General features: G+C 42.0%; 2 protein-coding genes across 2 annotated transcripts in view; both read right to left on the bottom strand.

Annotated features, from left to right (window-relative positions):
• zmp:0000001236 (mastermind-like protein 2) overlaps positions 1-4775 on the bottom strand; it is a 56401-nt gene extending 51626 nt beyond the window's left edge. The window contains exon 1 of the mRNA XM_061719786.1: positions 3553-4775. Within this exon, the coding sequence (XP_061575770.1) occupies positions 3553-3954 (402 nt within the window). The 5' untranslated portion in view covers positions 3955-4775. The remainder of the gene's footprint in view (positions 1-3552) is intronic.
• Positions 4776-9704: 4929 nt separating this feature from the next.
• The window catches only part of gab2 (GRB2-associated binding protein 2), a 40951-nt gene continuing 30545 nt past the window's right edge, over positions 9705-20110 (bottom strand). Inside the window, exons 3-10 of the mRNA XM_061719785.1 lie at positions 18506-18734; positions 16247-16842; positions 13919-14013; positions 13514-13793; positions 13307-13397; positions 13088-13190; positions 12846-12968; positions 9705-12198 (exon numbers count right to left, since the gene is read on the bottom strand). Coding sequence (XP_061575769.1) covers positions 12055-12198; positions 12846-12968; positions 13088-13190; positions 13307-13397; positions 13514-13793; positions 13919-14013; positions 16247-16842; positions 18506-18734 — 1661 coding nt within the window. The 3' untranslated portion in view covers positions 9705-12054. The remainder of the gene's footprint in view (positions 12199-12845; positions 12969-13087; positions 13191-13306; positions 13398-13513; positions 13794-13918; positions 14014-16246; positions 16843-18505; positions 18735-20110) is intronic.

Genomic DNA, 20110 nt, shown 5'->3' with positions numbered 1-20110 from the left:
TCTGCGTGACCCATTTCTGTGATGAATGCATTTACTGATACAGGTACGAGGGGAAAAATTGACAAATTGAAAAACAACCGAAAATATGACTATCCAAAAGCTTTCAGTGAGTTTGTGCAAACATTGTGGAAAACCACCTCTCCGAGTCGATGAGCTCGCTCTCATCTCACTCGTTCGTTTTCTGCAGCCGCTCTAATCGCTCTCATCTCGCCTTTCAAAATTCATCAATTTCATCTAAAATAATATCCTTTGTTAATCTGGTCTCAATGAGCAGCGTTGTTACGCGCTGCTCGGAGCCAGTTATAATCCATCTTACTTGGTATATATTTCCATCCCAAATTCCAATGTGAACAGTCAATAACAAGCACACGTGTGGGCACTGTAGATGACTAACTTTGTAATTTAGAAGAATCTATGTTGTACTACAAGCTACTACGCATCCCACTTCTACTCTTTTTAGCCAGAGATATAAACCAATAATAATAAAAGACATCATTTGGTTGTTAAAGTTGTTCCACACTCGTTGAGAAAAAAAGAGAAAGAAAACAGTAACTCTGCAGTATAAATGCTGAGTAGATGCAGAGTACATGTGGATGATTTCTGCAAAGGCTGCTGTTCTGTTTCATCCAATCATCACGAGCTGTGAAAAACATTAACCTCGGGGTTGATACGAACGTGTACAGCAGGACTTCATTTCCTCCTCACATCTTGCTGCTCTCATCAGTTTTATATGGAACACACTACTCCAGAGTCAACATCAGTAAAACTGAAAGAGTACAAGATAATTATGTTCCCTGACCTCTTTTACGTAGTCAATATTGTCCGCGTTGTTGTTGTTTTGTCTCCCATTATGTTCCGCTGCTGAACTGTACGTAACACTTAGCACTTATTTGAGAAGGTGAGAGAGACAAATGCATTTTATATTGTCATTATGGATCATCTACCATCTGTTTTTTTCTCTTGCATGTTAATGTTTTGAGCAAGGCATACTACAGCGTACACGGCATGTAGAAAAAGTCATCCCTTGGTCAATCCCAGCGAAGAAAATAAATAAAATTATGGAATAATTATTGCTGCCCTTTTATGGCTTCACTGGAAAAAAATATCTCATTGTTTGTTTTTCCATTCAGCATCTCCAGCACATCGAGAGGAGGAACATCTGCAAGCTTTCACCCTTTTGACATTATATTGAAATGCTGCTTGGGAAATAATTCGTAGTCTAGATGCTGAACTCCCTCATGCCCAATGAAATAAAAAAAAGAGAGAAAAAAACAGAATAAATCTCACATCTCACTGACTGCTCCCTCAACAGATGCCATACAGGAAGTTAGTCCTAACAGCACTACCAAGCGAACGAAAATAACCATCCAAGTTCCCTATTTGGTGTAACCTTTGTGCATTATTGTCGTTTTTTCCCTTCTTCTTCTTCTTCTTCTTCTTCTTCTTCTTCTTCTTCTTCTTCTTCTTCTTCTTCTTCTGATTATTATTATTATTATTATTATCATTAGGATTATCATTTAAATGTATCCTTTACACTGGAGATGCGGATATAGACACTAAAGAAAGCCTCGACAGGCAGCCTCCTCGAGAGGATTCCTTAAGTCATGTAAAAGCAAAGGAAATTGGATTTTCTTTACTGCAAAACTTGATAACGGTGGATAATAAATGGATTAAATATAAGGCACATTATGCATCTCGATCCCTCCGTTTGGATCAGCTGCACAGCGGAGATGTTGAGATGGCGTGCAGGAAATGCAAAACCTCCCTATGGCCCAGTGACCCCAAAACTATTTCCTCACTCTGGATTGCTTTGCAAATAAACTTTGCAATCCGGCATCGTGGCATCAACTTCAAGGGTATCTTTTTCAGGAATCTGTACTCATTACTATTGTTTTAGTAAATTGTTGTGACAGTGTGTTGTTACGATCCATCGTCGTGCCAGTTCGTGGGCCAGTGACTGGCTGTCCTACAAAGTGAAAGGAAGCTTTATCCCTGCCAGCAGTTATGGCAACCACTAAAATAAAAGGACAATGAAAGTGAAAGAAATATCTACATGTTTAGTACTTAAGTGACACCAATGAGTTGTTTTTTCCCATGTTAAAAATGTCTTTTTCAATTTCACTGGGTTATTATGAAGCCTTTTCATCTCACCCACGTTCTTCAGTCCCTACGATTATGGCAAAAACTATCCGCAGTAACTTTGGACTCCCAGTCCCGGTTGTCTCTTGTGACAAGAGCTTAACACTTGACACCACTGTGTCATGTATCAACGACGATGCCGCTAACTCCCTGAGCTACAGTGAACATCACCACAGAGGCAACTCAAACCTCGAGAGAGATGAGAGAGTGACCAAACAAGAGTAAATGTACAACATTTTCCCAAAAGCGACTGAACCTCTGTGAGCTTAAGAGTTCCTTTGTGTTGCTTTAAAGGCAGGGTAAGGAATTTCTGGATGACATCACTTCTATGGATATTTGAAAGAAAAACACCATCAAAACAGGAACTAGCACCTGCTCCCCAAGAAAGGATGTGGCAACTACATTACATTACTTTTTTATTCTAATCTATTCAATATGTTGAAGGTATTTGGCAGCATGTGAGTATTCAATCACTGAGTTTATTCTGATCATGCTAACAGCAGGGTTTCCGTTGTCCGGTAATTGCCGGACTTTGTCCGGTAAAATATGCCGAAGTCCGGTATTTTATAATCTCTCCGGTCAAAATGTCCGGTGAAAATACTCACTGGTGCTATGGGACTAGAGTCCCCGGGAGTACTGCGGATGGACACGCCGAGCCCCGGCGGAGGGACACGCCGAGCCTCGGTGCCGGGAGCCGGGAGGAAGCGGAGCTGCGGCGCCGACATCCACGTGTGCGTTGATTTATGGTTCCGCGTCGCACCGAGGCAGAGCCTACGGCGTAGAGTACGCATCGCCGCGTACCTTACGCCGTAGGTTACGCGCAAGCTTCTGCAATATTTATTTATTTTTTGAAGTTACGCTCGCGAGTCAATTGACGGGACTTATTTTATTTCAAATACCGTTTTTCAATAAAAATACTATTAAATGACTTGCATTGATATCGTACTACTGCATATGATTTATTTTTAACCTCAATAAATTCATATAGCCTATGTGACCGGAATTTCAAACATTTGTCCGGTAAATTGAAACCCTGCCGGTCACATTGTCCGGTGCCAATTTTTTCTAGCGGAAACACTGGCTAACAGTGACAATGTACATTTTCCACTTTGAACAGCATGAGAAAGATATTAGTTTTGATTGTTTATTAAGTTTATTTATATATAGTGAGGTATTTTCCACAAAGAGAAAGACGCTTACTCAGCATTCACACAAACATGCCTCGATTCTGGTTATAGTGATTGAGCGTTTCAACAAAACAGTCACAGACATGAGGACAGGGGACAGAAAGGTTCTTGCTTGGTGGTGTCCTGACCAACACTGGTGATGCTTTTCATCTTTTAATGATGATCCCTAATCAGATCATCCATTGCCCCCCCATCCACCAACACCCCACAGAGTGACAAAACTCACCGCTATGCGGGTGGAGATCTTCTGCTCGCCCTCCGTGACCTTCTGCTCCCCGTTGGTCCTGCTGTACTCTGGGGGTTGCTGCTGGTTCGACCCCCGGCTGCCTTTAGTCTTGCGGGTCCCGGGCCCTTGCTGGACGATGTTGAGCAGGTGGAGCGTGCTCTCGTGCTCCCGGTCCGAGCTCTCGGCCTGCCCTCTCTGGTAGCGGCTCTCGCAGGTGGAGTGGTGCCGCCTGCACAGCTCGATGCGGGCGCGCAGGCGCTCCACGATGGCGTTGTGCAGCTGCGGCACCGCCGAACCCCTGGAGGGGGCCCCCACCACCGGGCCCGGCATGGCCCCCAAGCCGACCCCCAACATGGGCACGAAGGTCCCCGCGGCAGACTGGGCGGGGGTCGCCTCGCCCATAACACAAGTTGAGAGAAGGCTGAAAGGTCCAACTTGGAAAGGTTTCTGACGCACCGCAAGACGCACGGACCTAGGATCCCATGTGGGAAATAAAACCTCTTAACCCCACGGTCCGAGTCACTGAAGAGAAGCACGCACTGTGGCCTATGCCGGGCTATGAACTGAGATGTTTATGATCTGTTTAAACTACTTAGAAATTATATAGTCAGTAGTAAAACCAAATCAAGTTATTATAAACCCCAACTGTTTTCAAGTCGTCAATAAAAACTCCCAAAGTTAAAGAATCATGTTATTCATCGTGGGTGATTGTGGGCTTGTGGCAACTTGTAATTAAATGTGCAAAGATTTGTCTTACAAATAGGCTATAAATGGAGTTGCTGCTGGATTTGATCCACTCTTCCTCAGCGACTCAACCTCTGCGCACAAATAACCAGGCGAGACTCAACAGAAATGCCGTGGATGATTCTGAACCACGGCACGCGTGATGGTCGGGACCGATCCACGGAACATTTTCATTTCATTTAGTCCCAGCCGTGTTGCCGACCCTAAAACTGGAAGGGGAGCGATTCCTCTCCAGCGCCCAAAGAATCTGCAAACACGCAAAATCCGCTCAACTTCAAGACTCACGGTATTTTCGCTCGGAAATTAGTCCATCTTCTCTATGTTTCTCCATCTCCATTCAGATAAAAAAAAAACGAATAGATACATATCATTTGGCGAGAAAACATGCGGCTGGAACGCGGGGAAGCTGTTGCAGATCCGTCTCAAGTAGTCCATTGACAATCATTTGTCCGAGTGGTACAGCGAGCAGCGGCGGAGCTGCTTTACACAGACCTTCATTGTATGAACATTCCTCCTTTTGACATGATGCACTCGTTTAGACGGAGGCGGGCTCAACGGCGCACTCTAGTGGAGTTAAAGGTGAACTGAGAGGGGGGCAACAATTTCACTTCATATGCTCGCATGACTAATTAGAAGACATTGCATTTACATTGCATAAAAAGATACTCATACTAGTTTTCCAATGAAGGGACATAGGCTCTAAGATTTGACACACCCAGAGGCTATCAGCAACAACTCTCAAAAAAGTTTTGGCAAATATTCTGATTAGTTGAAATGCAAGTATAAAAACCCATTTGATATTGTTATAGTCATAAAAGAGTCATAAAACCTCAAGAAAAATAAATGTTGGTAAAAAAAACAAAAAAAAAACATATATATATACATACAGTAGGCTACAGACCAAAAGTTTGGACACACACACCTTCTCATTCAAACAAATGTACTGTATACTGTATTGGTCTGTACATATATATATATATATATATATATATATATATATATATATATATATATATATATAAGCAAATGTCCATCCATTATCTATACCCGCTTTATCCTTTGCAGGGTCACGGGGGTCTGCTGGAGCCTATCCCAGTGAATTTTCAAGCGAGAGGCTGGGGGTTCACCCTGGACAGGTCGCCAGTCCATCACAGGGCCACATATATGCACACAAGACACACTCACATTCACACCTACGAGCAATTTAGAACCACCAATTAACCTAATATGCATGTTTTTCAACTGTGGGAGGAAGCCGGAATAACTGGAGGGAACCCACGCAAGCACGGGGAGAACATGCAAACTCCACACAGAAAGACCCTGCCGAGCCTGGGAGTCGAACCGGGGACCTTCTTGCTGTGAGGCAACAGTGCTAACCACCAAGCCACCATGCTGCCCTTAGCAAATGTCATAAACCCATATTTTATTCCCAATAGAAAACAAACAACATATCAGATGATGAAACAGACATTTTGCTGTTTTATGGAACATATGAGCTCACTTTGAATTTGACAGCAGCAACACATATACAAAAAAGTTGGAACGGGGAAATGTTGTGTAGCATCCGCTCTCCTTTCAACAACTGTCTGTCAGTGTCTGGGAAGTGAGGAGACCAGTTGCAGGAGTTTAAGAGAGGAATGTTTGTCCCATTATTGTTTGATAAAGGATTCTAGCTCCTCAACAGTCCTATGACTTTGTTGCCGGATTCAATAAAATAAAATAAATAGATACTCATACTATGTTTCCAATGAAGGGACATAGGCTCTAAGATTGTACACACCCGGAGGCTATCACATTTAATTTGATTTCTTTGTCGTAGGCCTAAACAACTGAGATAGGTCACCGTCTGGCCTCAAATGATCAAAACTGTATTTAAATTTGAACTTAACACTTTGCCATTTATTATACATACATATACATATATTTCTGTGCATTAACACATTGAGAGACAGCGTGGGGAGTAACTGGAGGCTTCTTACTAGGCTACTCTTTCTAACTATAAATGTTGATCTCTTGTTAGGCAAATCACTGTAATAGAAATGTTTTCAATCTTTCATCCATATCTTAATCTAACGGAGGTTTCGCAGTCGGCAGAGATTTATGTAGACAAATTTGAACATTTGTAGGAGAGTCAGGGCACGGGAAGGTGCACAGCTATTGAATCACACTGAATCTAACAGGAAGCATGTTCTGTAAAGCAGAAGGAAATAGTGATAGGAAAACCACATAAACGGCAGAGAGAACATGGTAAGAGTCCAAGAATAAACCAGTGGAATGCTGAGTTGCATTATTGCCTTAAAAGAAAAAAAAAGGAACTAGAACAGAGTTTGCATGGATGTGCATATGGGTCATGAAAACTCCTTATCAGAGGTAATCTTCAAGTACTGTAATCAAGTAGGATTTTTCCCATTGTTCGCAGGAACAGATCAGTGTAGAGGGATATATGCGATATAAAATATTTGTAGTGTGGATCTAATTCTTTTTTTTAGCAACAGATATCAATAGTGAAAGATATTTGCAATATTTTGGCATTAACATAATTACGTTGTACCATCAGACATACTTGCTATCTTATCATATCCCCTGTTATCAGTCTGAAGACGCCATAAGCATGCATCTCATGTAGTACTTTATTAATGCCAGCTGGTGCAGCTACTGTCTAAAACAGCAGGGGAACGGCAAAGAGGAAGTAGCGCTCCAATGGGTTTTAGAGCCATGTCCTTAAAAAAATAAAAAAATAAAAAGAAATTACCAGTATTTGTTCTGCATTGACGTGAAAGTCATTCAGGACTGAATGTAAGTAAAGGAAAACACTACGCAGCATCGCCCAATGAACATGATTGAATTCACCATCCAGGTAATATTATTATTTGCAAATATTCTGATTAGTCGAAATGCAAGTGTGAAAATCCATTTAATATTTTTAGAGTCATGCAACCACAATGCTGTGTGAATATATATTTATATATATGCAGTATGTAAAGAATGCAATTATTCAGATTGTTATTAACCCCCATTTTATTCACAATAGAATGCAAACGACATGATGAAACAGATCATTTGCTGTTTTATGGAAAATATGAGCTCACTTTGAATTTGACGGCAGAAACACATCTCAAAAAAGTTGGAACGGGGAAATGTTGTGTAGCATCCGCTCTCCTTTCAACAACTGTCTGTAGGTGTCTGGGAAGTGAGGAGACCAGTTGCAGGAGTTTAAGAGAGGAATGTTTGTCCCATTCTTGTTTGATAAAGGATTTTAGCTGCTCAATAGTCCTCAGCCTTCGTTGCCAGATTTTTGGTTTCATCATGCGCCAAATATTTTCTGTCCGTGAAAGGTCTGGAATGCAGGCGAGTCAGTTCAGCACCCGGACTCTTCTCCTGCAAAACCACGCTGCTGTGATGGATGCGGTAGGTGATTTAGCACTGCCTTGCTGAAATATGCAAGGCCTTCCCTGAAAGAGATATTTTCTGGGTGGTAGCATATGTGACTCTGAAACCTCCTATTTGATCGAGCTTTGCCCAAGAGAAGATGGCAGTGTTTCTCGGTCATGTTTAAGTGTGGTTTCTTCTTTACATGACAGAGCCATCTGCATTAGTGGATAATGCAGTGAGCCGTGTTTACAGACGTGATCTCTGGAAGTGTTCCTGAGCCCCTGCAATGACTTCTAGAAGACGATCATACCTGTTTTTAATGCAGCGGAGCCTGAGGGCATGGAAATCCCAAGCATCCAGTTCTGAACCTCAGCCTCGTCCCCTTCACACAGAGACTCCTCCTGATTCTCTGAGTATTTTAATGGTATTATACAATGAAGATGGTGGGATCTTCAAAGTCTTTTCAAGTTAATTTTGGGGAAGTTTCCTGAAATAATTCCACAATTTCTTGGCGTAGTTTCTCACAGATTGGTGAACGTCTGTCCTCCGTCGGATCTGAGATGCTCTGAAATTCTCCTTTTATATCCAGTGATGCCACTGACCGGTTGAAATTCAGCCTAATTAAATGTCAAAGTTGCAGCCACGAATTCAAAACTAGCTATTTTCCATGAGATGTTGAAAAGTTTCGACATACTGTATATGCTCTTTATGGTCTGTTGGAAAGAAAATGTGGGTTTATGAGATTGACAAATCACTGCATTCTTTAAAAAAAAAAAAATATATATATATATATATATATATATATATATATATATATATATATATATATGTATATATATATATATATATATATATATATATATATATATATATATATATATATATATATATATATATATTTTACACAGTGTACCAACTTTATGGGAATCACGATTGTAGCTTTAAGAAATGAACCCTGTCCCTCCATTGGCTCCCTGTTAAACTCAGAATCCAATTCAGAATTTTATTACTAGTGTATAAAGTCCTAAACGGCTTAGCTCCGTAATATTTGCAAGAACTGATATTTCCTTATGTTCCTAATAGGGTTTACTCGTAGTTCCTAGAGTATCCAAATCTAGACGGGTCTTCTGCTATCAGGAACCATTACTATGGAACCAACTTCCAGTTTGGGTTAAAGAGGCTGATATCCCTGGTCGGTAAATCCTTTAGTTAGTGTACTGTTTTGTAGTGTTACTGTTTTAGTTTCCAGTAGTCACAACTGCAGCTACAGGACAAGACTAGAGCAGCTCGTCTTAAACGTAGCTTCGCCCTGTATGCTTCTATAGAGCTTCACTGCAGGGGGAACCAACATGATCTGCTCAGTGCTGCCCCTCCCCCTCCTCCTCTCCTTCTGTTTCCTTTCTTCAGCTCAATCCACAGTTATTAATTAAAGTATCTCATAACCATAATTGCGCTCCATTATTCTTGTAGGTTGTTGTGCTGGTGTGCCCCTCTTTTTCTCTTCTGTACATGTTTGCAGGCCAGAGCTTCCAGAGCTGCTGACCAGAGCTGCTGTCTGCTACATCTGTTTATATAGTCGTCCCTGTAGTACATCACCTAACCGTGTATCAGTCATATAAGTCTTAGTTCTCCGGCTCACGGACAGTTACGACTAATATATCTTGTCTTTTGTACCTTTGACAGTGTGTCTGTGTCTCTCCTCTCACTGTTTTTCATTCTCTTTTCCTGCTCTACCCGGCTGGTCTCCAGCAGGAGGGTCCCCCCTTATGATCCAGGTCCTGCTCACGGTTTCTTCCCTCCTGAAGGGGAAGTTTTCTTGCCACTGTTTGGCTTAAGGTTTTTCTCCCACTAGGGGAATTCTTACCTGTCATATGTAATAACTGCTCAGGGGTCATGTTCTGGGTCTCCCGAAAGCGCCTAGAGACAACATGTGTGGTAAAAGATGCTATATAAATAAAATTGAATTGTATAGATTACAGCTTAAAGGGTTAGAATAAATAAAATGATTTTAATTTATATCTAAAGAGGAACTTGCAGAATGTTCACTTTCTGATTTATTCTATGACCACAGTTTAAGTCAATAATAATACAGGAATAACAAGACTTTCATTCTTGTATGTCTCAAATTTACTGTACCACATTACCACCACACTAGCATTGCTTCTCATATTGCTTCAAAAAAAATGAAGACATTTGCATACATCTATGTTAGTAGAGAGAAAGTTTCCTTGTGTTTTTTCTTTTCTTTCTTTTTTTTTTTTTTTTTTTTACAAACATCATCTGCAAAACACAATAAATTAATAAATAAACACACAAGCAATCTGCAAATGCTTTACAGTAGTAGCAGTAACAGTGGTTAAAAAAAAGGATCTCTACAAGTACAGTACATCAACCCAGTGACAGAGTGACAGCAGGTCTGAGCAGTGATTTTGGTCTCATAGAGTCAGACTGTCATTTAATACACAACTCTAAACTAGCACAACACGTACACAGCTCTCCTGCTTACAGCACATCGCTCTAGATAATAAATTACACATCCATTTCACTTCAGAGAATGACAGGTAGACAAGCTCTTCAATCTTTTCTTCCCTCTCGGTTTGCTCTTTGTGGATCACAGTTCACGCTGGGAATGGTTATGTCAGTGCATCTCAAACCGAAAGCCATTGCATCTTATGAAAAGCTCATCGAAATATATTTGGGAATTCAAAACTGAATGAAAATGCACTCAGAAAAACAGACGTCGCCATATTTTATCTGATTCCCGTCCTCACGTTTAACACTCGCTTCCATGCTTCAGTAAAAAATAATGATTTAAAAAGAATACAAAAAGCTGTAAAAATTGTAGAAAAAACATTAGGAAGCAAATCATTGATAACACCATCCAGTGCTGCATGGCCGTACTTTTAAGATCAATCTGGGGTTCACCTTTGAGTGGTTCCAGCCCACAACCAAACGCTGGACTTGACTCGAACCAGAAACCGATCGTTCAGCTGTTTTTAAACACAACATGATCCGTATTGTAAATAATTCTTCAAACAAAAATCCACAGTCTAAACTCACATAAAAACACATGGCAAATTAAAGAAATAGAAGAATTTAGGAAAAAAAAAAAAGAGAAACAAAACCTCAAATTTTCTCCAGCTATTTTGACTCAATATGATCAGTGGCTTATCTTCAGTAGAGCACATTGTCAAGTTACATAACCGTAGTGCACATTTGTCTCAGACGTGCATCACATTTCTCACAATAAACAAAATGCACTTCAATATGTGTCAGTCTATCAATAGTTTAGACAAAGAAAATCATTATTCTTCAGAGATAGCTGTAGTGTGAGGAACGGTTGGAAATAAAAAAAGAGTCTGTGGATGGTTGAATTCCGGAAATACAGAAATACGCGACCCTCCGTCTACTAACCTCGTATTCACGGCCTCTGGAGAGATAAGAGTATTTGGAAAGCACACCTCCGTCTTTATTTTTGCTTCCACCAACCTCGTTTTCTTGGTCAGTGCACATTTACGATGAAATGTATCAGAATCTTTACCGGAAGAGAGTCGACATCTTCGGTCACACAAAGACACACACTGCCCCCCCCCCATCTGACTGACTGACTGACTGACTGACTGACTGACTGACTGACTGACATGGAAGCTGCAGTGAAATAATTGGCCTAACAACCAGCCTGACTGTTCTTAGAGCTGATTTGGGCTCATACATAATTGTATTAAAGGCAGCAGTCACGTGCAGTGGTCATTAAGATGTCTGACACAACCTTTTGCATATTTGTATGGCTATAACACCCCGTACTCGCTCTCTTTACTGGACACGCACTGTGAAGCTGAAAATATTGCCTGCAGTGAAAACCATCTCTGCACTCCTTTTGCATGACTCAGCACAAATGACAGATTGAAGTGTGTGGGGGAAAGGGGGGTTGGGGGGGGATTTTCAGCCTGTGTGCCAAAATTGGAGTGTATCTTGGCATTCCTGAGACCAATAAGTGTACTCTCACAGTCTATTACTTAAGTCAGACAATGCTGCTCTGTGCAGGAGTTGAGTAAATGACCAACCGGACGAAAACAAACGGAAATGTTGACGAGGGATGGTGGGACAGCTTGGATCAAAACATGTATTCGTGGATGGTGAACTGATTGTGATGAACCTTTTATACACTAACAGTCTGGATCAGGAGCGTGGACAGGGCACTTTTTTCTGTATGGCCTTGGATCCTGCACGCTAGCAGTGCACTGCAGCAATAATCATTGGAGTGAACAGGCATAGAATAAGTTATGGCTTTTTGCTCAAACGTGTCAGTCTCAAACCAAACCAATCAGCATTTACATTACTGATGACTTCAGTGGGGTGTTTTTGGTTATTTTTGCCTGATCAGTGTCAGGACTTGACGCCCTTGGCAGGTTCGGCGGACTGCCGCACATCAGTCCACTCCTGCATCGTGCTTTGCAGAGCCCGCGTCTTCTCTTTGTCGACCTGCACGTAGTCCACCTTCTCATCAGATGTCACAGACGACGTAGAAGGCTGTGAAAAAGGGAAAAACAAAAGGTTCAGCTGAAGTTCTGGCTACTAATTTTTATGTAGTATTCCATCAAAACCAATTTAAGAGATAAAATGACAACTTAAATTGGTTTTGTCGGTTTCCTTAGCATCTTTTCACTTTCTGTTTTCAGAGATATCATTATTATTATTATTATTGCTATTATTATTATTATTACTATTATCATCATTGTGATTATTGTTATTATTATTAGTATTATTATTATTTTGTGTAGACTTATGATACTTAATTTGTTCTTTTTGTATATTCTATTCTGTTAAAAGGTGGGCAAGATAAGCTTTATGCTTCAAGCCCAGACCTTTTCGGTCAAAATAATCACAATGTTGACCAGGGAAAAACCTGTGTTATCTTGTTTGTTGATTTTTATGTTTGTGATTGACAGAAATAAATATTAACTAAAAAAAAAAAACAACTAAATCAACCGGCCCAGGGACTACAGGTGGAAAATAGCAAGCTGCTACAACCTGGCACAATGCATATTCTCTTGTACAACTTTGTATAAGATTAATGTCTTATTGTGCACTGTCCCTGTTTTGAAATAAATAAATTACAAATTACAAATTAGGGGAGGACTGCACTGTATTAAAAGAAAAACAAAACATGTACTTACTTTTCTGTGTGGACTGGGTGAGCCGGGCTGGAAGTCCAGTGCTAAATAGTCCACATTGCCAGACTTCCTAGGGGCTGGGCTGCTGGTGCTACTCACAGCTGGGGAGGTAGACGCTGGGTTTTGCTATCAGGGGAAGACAGAGGTTTCATTCACACAGGACATAGTAGGGAATCAAGGCATGCAAACCAAGTTGAAACCCCACAACAAACTCCCTATTTCTCCCTCCAGGTACTGCAACTTACCATTGCCACGTAGTTCTCCTCACTGTCTGCAGAGTCCGTGCTGGTGATGCTCTGAGTAGAGATGGGTCGACATTGCTGGGAGGACATGGAGTTTACGGCGGGCCTGAAGCAAAAAAAAAACGGGACCGTGTGAATGACCTTGGGCAAAAACGAAATGCTGCAAACGTTTGCAATCAAACAGTCTGCAAGTATGTGAATGACCCTGGATAACCGGCTCACATTGGTCGTGTCCAAGACATAGTGACGGGACTCTTAAAAGGCAGCTCATCAATGATCCCACTGTTTTTCAAATCAAGAGGTGTTGGCTTTGCTGAAGAAAATCAAAGAAGAGAAAACACTGTCAACTATTAAAACAGTTCAGGCAGATTCTTAAAAAAACAACAACAAGCATTTACGTCAGTCAAAATTCTTTTGTGAAAAACTCACATTTCCTGTTTGGTTTGAGGTTGCGGTTGATGGGTGGTGGCGTCACGTCACTGAAACGAGTGGGCCTGTGACACAGGGAGGCGCTGCTCCCCTTACGGGCCGGTAACGTTGCAGAGAATCCTGGGAAATCAAAGTGATGTGGCCCCGGACTCATGGGAATGTAGATATTCTTGGGGCTGTCGGCCTGGGCGGCGCTGAGTGGCGAGGACCCAGGATTCATAGGCACATAGTTGTCATCTGAATTACCGCTGTCCGAGCGGGTCAAGGGGGTTTGGGCTCTCTGGCATACAAAGAAAAAAGAGGAAAGGGGTCCCAACTGTAACATTCAGGTGGAATAACTGCTATAGAAATGTATTTTTTCTGTCACTACGGTGAATCTGACGGTGGATCTATCCGAATACTGACCAGGTAGGAGCTGAAGCCATCGTTGACAGACTCCACGGATTGGCCTGAGTTGTTGAAATGGAAGAGACGATGGCTGTTGGTTTCAAAGGACGAGCCTGAGGAAAGAGGTGAGGAAGAAAATCAATGTTTACCGGGGCAACAAATACTAGAAGGCAAACATATTCCTCAGTAGGGCTGGGCGATATATCGAGATTTTAATATATATCGATATATTTTCAAACGCACTATGGTACGAGACAATATCGTTTATATCGATTATTAAAATTGTTTTTTTCTTTTTATGATTTTGATATAGCTTATTTTGTGACAAATTGCCTTGAATGTTTTATTTGAGATTTGCACAAATGTTTTGTCATTTGCACAACTGTCAACCTCAGTGGAAAAGTCTGCCTGTTACTGTCTACATTGTATTCATTGCACAGTGTATTTTAATTTAATTGTTATGCAGGAAAGGAATATTTGTTTTATTTTATTCAAGAAGCATTTTTATTCTATATATGCAGGAAGTTTATTTTAATTTCATTTGTTTTGTACATTTTGATATTGTGCAGACCTCTGTTAATAAAGGAACCTGTGTGACATTTGGCACGAGGCTTTGTATTAAAACTGACTGTTTTTATAAGGGTTTGCCTCAGAAAAAGATGAAGCTAACAGAGATGCTATGCTATAATGCTTTGGGGGAAACCCCAATTAAGGCACAGAAAAAATATCGATATATATCGAGTATCGCCATTCAGCTAGAAAATATTGAGATATGACTTTTGGTCCATATCGCCCAGCCCTATTCCTCAGGTGAAGTAGTTCAATGACAAACACGTATAATTAAGACACCGTACAATAATCACAACAGAGGTCAATTAACACCAAGATCTCTGATATTAAAATATGCAAACTTGCTTCTTTCCTAACAAAACTACGTAACATAACGGAAGTGAAAGTCCATTAAATGCTACACTGGACCCCTTTGCTGTGCAGGTGTGTAAACAGCTTGTGGACTCACTAACGACGGTCCCAAATCAATTGTTCTGTCTGGTTATACGAAGCCTTAGCAGAGACTTGGCCAAGTAACAAACCAAGCAAACTAAGAAGCCACGCGCTGTGTCTGCAGATTCTTTTTAAGGAAAAGAGGAAGAAAAAAAACCAACAACAACAAAACTTGCTTATCTGCCTGGAACGAGCCATTTCGGATCAGGCTGTATGACTTGAATGTCATTAGAGTCTAAACCGAGCGGCGTCTGCTACACTGGGCTCTTTGTTTCTGCTCAGCTGCGGGTGTTTAATCAGAAAAGTGAGAGATAGATGAAGTGAGAGCCGGGGCAACGTCATTGCGATACCAAAAGAGCGTGGATTGATCGAGTCAGACTTGACTGAAGACAGGAAACAGGTGAAAAACACGACTTCAAAAGGATGTGTGTCAGACGGATGCAGTTGTGTTCAAAGAAACAGGCAGCATTTATGACAAGAGAAAATGTTGTGGAAAAGCAGTTAAAGTACTTAGTGGAGTTGACGTTCACGATAAACCGTCAAAAAAATTCCCCACAATAAGAATTTCTCATCTCGCGGTAAAAACGATAAATTCCCGTTGATGACGTTTTTGTGTAAAGCTGATTTATATTTATTTTATAAATCGGTGCAGAACGAAGGAAGGAAGGAAGGAAGGAAGGAAGGAAGGAAGGAAGGAAGGAAGGAAGGAAGGAAGGAAGGAAGGAAGGAAGGAAGGAAGGAAGGAAGGAAGGAAGGAAGGAAGGAAGGAAGGAAGGAAGGAAGGAAATGAGCCTGAAAAAAAAGAAAGAAAGAAAGAAAGAAAGAAAGAAAGAAATGAGCCAGAAAGAAAGAAAGAAAGAAATGAGCCAGAAAGAAAGAAAGAAATGAGCCAGAAAGAAAGAAAGAAATGAGCCAGAAAGAAAGAAAGAAAGAAAGAAAGAAAGAAAGAAAGAAAGAAAGAAAGAAAGAAAGAAAGAGAGAGAGAGAGAGAGAGAGAGAGAACGAACGAACGAACGAACGAACGAACGAACGAACGAACGAACGAACGAACGAACGAACGAACGAACGAACGAACGAACGAACGAACGAACGAACGAACGAACGAACGAACGAACGAACGAACGAACGAACGAACGAACGAACGAACGAACGAAGATAAATTCCCGTTGATGACGTTTTTGTGTAACAAACATGGCGGATCTGAGAGCGAGATAGATTTATAGTTAAAAAGGTGGAGTTGAATTGGTATTTTTTTTATCGTAATCTTTATCGTTATCGGGATAAATGCCAGAAATGATCGTGATACATTTTTTAGTCCATACCGCCCATCCCTAGTTGACGTACCTCTGTGCAGCCTGATGTTCTCGACGGCGGGGAGAGTATTCCTGCGTGGGATGACTGACACCGCAGATGTAATGTCACCGTTCTGGCTCCCGACTGAATGGGGACTCCCCCACTGTCCCTCCGAGCCCTGGGTAGGTTTGGGAGGCCTGGGAGGAGGAGCGCAGGAGGATTCAGAGCTGGAGGGCGTCAAAGCATTGTGATTCTTATCAAAAGTCCTGGGGATCTGGTAGAAGGAGCCGGGCGTCGTAGGAAAGTCGTAATGTTCAGGCGACCGGTCATTATTGTGCGCTGTGGCCGGGGTATTGCAAGGCGTTTTGAAGGTATACACATCCTCGTTCTCGAGATCGGGGTCGCCCAGACTGCTGTGAGCCGGCGCTTCAGAGCTGTAACCCCGCGGAAGGACATAGCAGGCCTCTTGGGGTGAGCCATCATGCATGGGTAGCTGATGTTTTCCTGGCTTGGGAAGGCTGTAGAAGCCGTGCAGCTGAGCCCCCGTGCCATTCAGACAGTGGGAAAGGCCGTAGGAAAGTTTCTGCACTGGAGAGTTGCTCCCCACTAACATATTGCTTCGTGTGGCCTGGGAGAAACTGGCACTCCTGCAACATGAGATAAAGATATACAGACATTGGCATTTGTTTTTACTGTTGACAATTTCCATGATGCCAACATACATTCTCATAAAATTCACACCTAATGCCAGGACTTCACTGTATTGTCTAAGTAATTATCCAAGCAGACACTAGATGGCAGCATAGCACTTCAGAGGGAACATAAAGCATCTCTATGCGGCTGCTGAGCAGGTTTGTTCAGACAGTAATATTAATAATTTTAATTAATTGAAAAGCTTTTTCTTTTTTTAAATATACTTTCAACATGCTGACAAGGACAGAGGATCCACGTTAAAAGGGTGAATGCTCTGACGTTCCCAGAGTTTCTCAGATTCAGTTAAGCACACTGGGGACATGGCTCATTTACCATGAGACTTGACCTTGAGCACCGACAACAGCAGCCCCACAGCTTCAACATTTCTGGACAGTTAGCTGAGCAATGGCTCGATTTTTAAATGGCCAATGCAGACGCAAGATATCACAGTTCCTTTGGAACTAATCGCTGCTCAGAAGATCACGGATAGATGTCTGAAGGTCTCGAATTGATCTCATATCTGCATTACAAATACAACAGCTTAAAATAAAAACTCAATTTTTGTCATAGATCTCATTTTTGTGTAGCGTTTCATCAACTACTTTTCATTTGTGGATAATTAACATTGATTATTGCATCATCTTTCTTCAATGTGGTTGCAAGGGGGCTTTTTGAATAAATGAATACATAGCATAGGTCATCAGACCTGACGACTTTCACTCTGACGTGCGTCAGGAGCCCGCCACCAGATGCCTGGCCTAATTAGGAAGCTCATGAGGCATTAGCTACAGAGAAATACGTGCATAAAGCCGAGGATGTGGACCGGGAGGTTTGATTTCTTTGGTTTCAGAAAGGTCCAAAAACACAGATTTATGTGCAAAGCGTGTTGCTGACGGGGCAGTTCTACCGGCGTCTAAACCTGCAGGAGTGATGAATTGCTTCTACGGCCTCATTGATCATCCACGGCGCTGGCTATCTCGTGACTGGCATCGCCGCTAAAGCTGCCTTGTGATGGCAAGGCGTGATGAAAATGTGAATAAAAACCCAGCAGCCACTGAATCGGGGCATTTTGTTATGTACTCATCATTTAGGTGAAACGGGTACTTTTGAAAACATATTTGACCCGTGCATTTTTGCCAGAGTTGAAATGATGTCTCAGCACAAGTATTCAAACACTTGACTTGCAAATAAAATCTGAATAAAAGCTTTTTTTCCTCCGCTTTCTTGCATTAAGAATATGAAATCATTTTACTTTGAGTGACTTTAGGGCTCAACAAAAGCATGTACACAAGAGAGAACTGATCAGCATCAAAGAAAATGTGCATACATTGCTGCAGAGAGTAATCGATGGCGTTTATCCCTTTTACCCTTTTTGTTATTTAGATTAATTTTGACACTCAGATATTGACTTCAAGTCAACGTCTTCATATCTGTCCATAATGCTCAATCACATCCCCCCTGTAAACACACACACACACACACTCATTCCTGCCCCACAACAGTGTCTTTTAGTCCCGGGGGACTCTCAGCTGAGGAAGCGCCATAAACCTGTATGTTGACCTGCATTAACGGAAAACAGGAAACTGACACAGGACGTCTGAGGGTTGTGACCTTTACCGTGCACTCTCTGTCTTCCTGCTCATGCACTGGTGGAGGAGGAGGTAATCCTGAGGTGCACTGTTGGACAGGGAGTTGTGGTGCGAGTGGCGCACCGGCACATCAAAGGTGAAGAGCACGGGCTGGCTGGAGTGGATTGGCGCCGAGGACTTGCGCTCCCCGCTCAGAGGAACCGTCGAGCCGCCGACATCCGCTCCAACAGAACGAGGCATGTGCTGCGGCCTCCCATCTGCAGGCGGGAGAATACATTGGAGTCATTGATTATTTAAAGCAGAAAAATCATTCTTTAATTCCAGCTAACCCCAGGCTCATTTTTCGACAGACTCGATATACAATGTCATTTTACGTAACAGAAATTAACCAACAGTGACGTTATAACGCTGGTGTGGTCTTGTAGTCAGTAGCTTTCAGTCTGCCCTCTAATCAATACGGATGAGGGATCTGTCTCAAGGGAGGGGAGAGAGTAGCATCCCCCCACTTTTTTTTTTTGAGCAACAGAGAACAAATGGCTGGACAGCACATGATCCAAGTTATCCCCCCTTTAAACCAGGGTCAGTGTGCTTTGTTTGATTTTATTGAGCCGACTATTGTTTTGCACAGTGGGACAGTGTGAACAACATGGTCCGGCAGTCTTATTGTTTTTCTGTGACATCCCTGATTTTTCCATCGACTACAAAGAAAAGACAAATCCGAGATGGGGATGTTGGAAACAAACTGGGCGGGAAGCCAAAAACGAGGAGCTGCACAGACTGAGCTGCCGGAGTAGAGAGTGGGCGGTCGACTGATCCATCGACCCGTGGTGCTGTGTGCAACAGTGGCTGAGCCAGAGAGGGAATGAAAAAAAATAAATAAAAAGGATACTGCTCATGCCATTTTTTTTCCTTTTCACTGTACAGTAAATCCAAGTATTGCATCAAAGTGTTATTGCAGGAACAGTGAGCTTCATTTCACTTATTATAATCAATCTAAAGCTTAGGGCCATTTAATCAAAAAAAAAACAACACAGAAAATGGTCAGAACAATTTCAAAGACCATCTGAAACCAAAAGATATTCAAACTGAACATCAACACAAATACATATTTGGCAATTAAGTGTTTTTTTTCCCGTGAAAAGGACCAATCCACACCTCCGCACAAGACTTAGAAAGAATAATATGCATCTGCTCGTCCTCCAAGAAGATGACTGCAGTCCAGGAATGAGCGGGAAAGCACATACAAATGTACTGCGTGAGCATGTGAACACATGTGTGCGTGTCGGGCAGTAGGAGGGCTGGATTCTGGAGTCCAGTTTGCTGAATGAGGTCACATGCACGCCTGAGGGGGGGAAAGGGGCTCTGCTCCGAGGACTGCTGGCCACTGGACACCAGTGAGATGGCCGGGACCACAGTGACACAGGCGGGGACTCCCCCCTCACACATCCTCAATTACACCATTGTTCTAAGTGATTTCATTCTCCCTAGGATGGTTAGTTAGCCATCATCTCTGCTCTCCACAAAAAGCTTTGCAAAAGCTTTCATCCAGGCCAGTAAGTACTAGGTCCCCTATTATAGGCGGACGTATTGATTTGTTGTGAACACACAGATCTCCCACAACGTGCCCTGGTGT

The sequence above is a fragment of the Cololabis saira genome, chromosome 4, assembly GCF_033807715.1.
Source record: "Cololabis saira isolate AMF1-May2022 chromosome 4, fColSai1.1, whole genome shotgun sequence".
In the NCBI taxonomy this organism is placed as follows: domain Eukaryota; kingdom Metazoa; phylum Chordata; class Actinopteri; order Beloniformes; family Belonidae; genus Cololabis; species Cololabis saira.
This window is presented reverse-complemented; position numbering and strand designations above follow the sequence as displayed.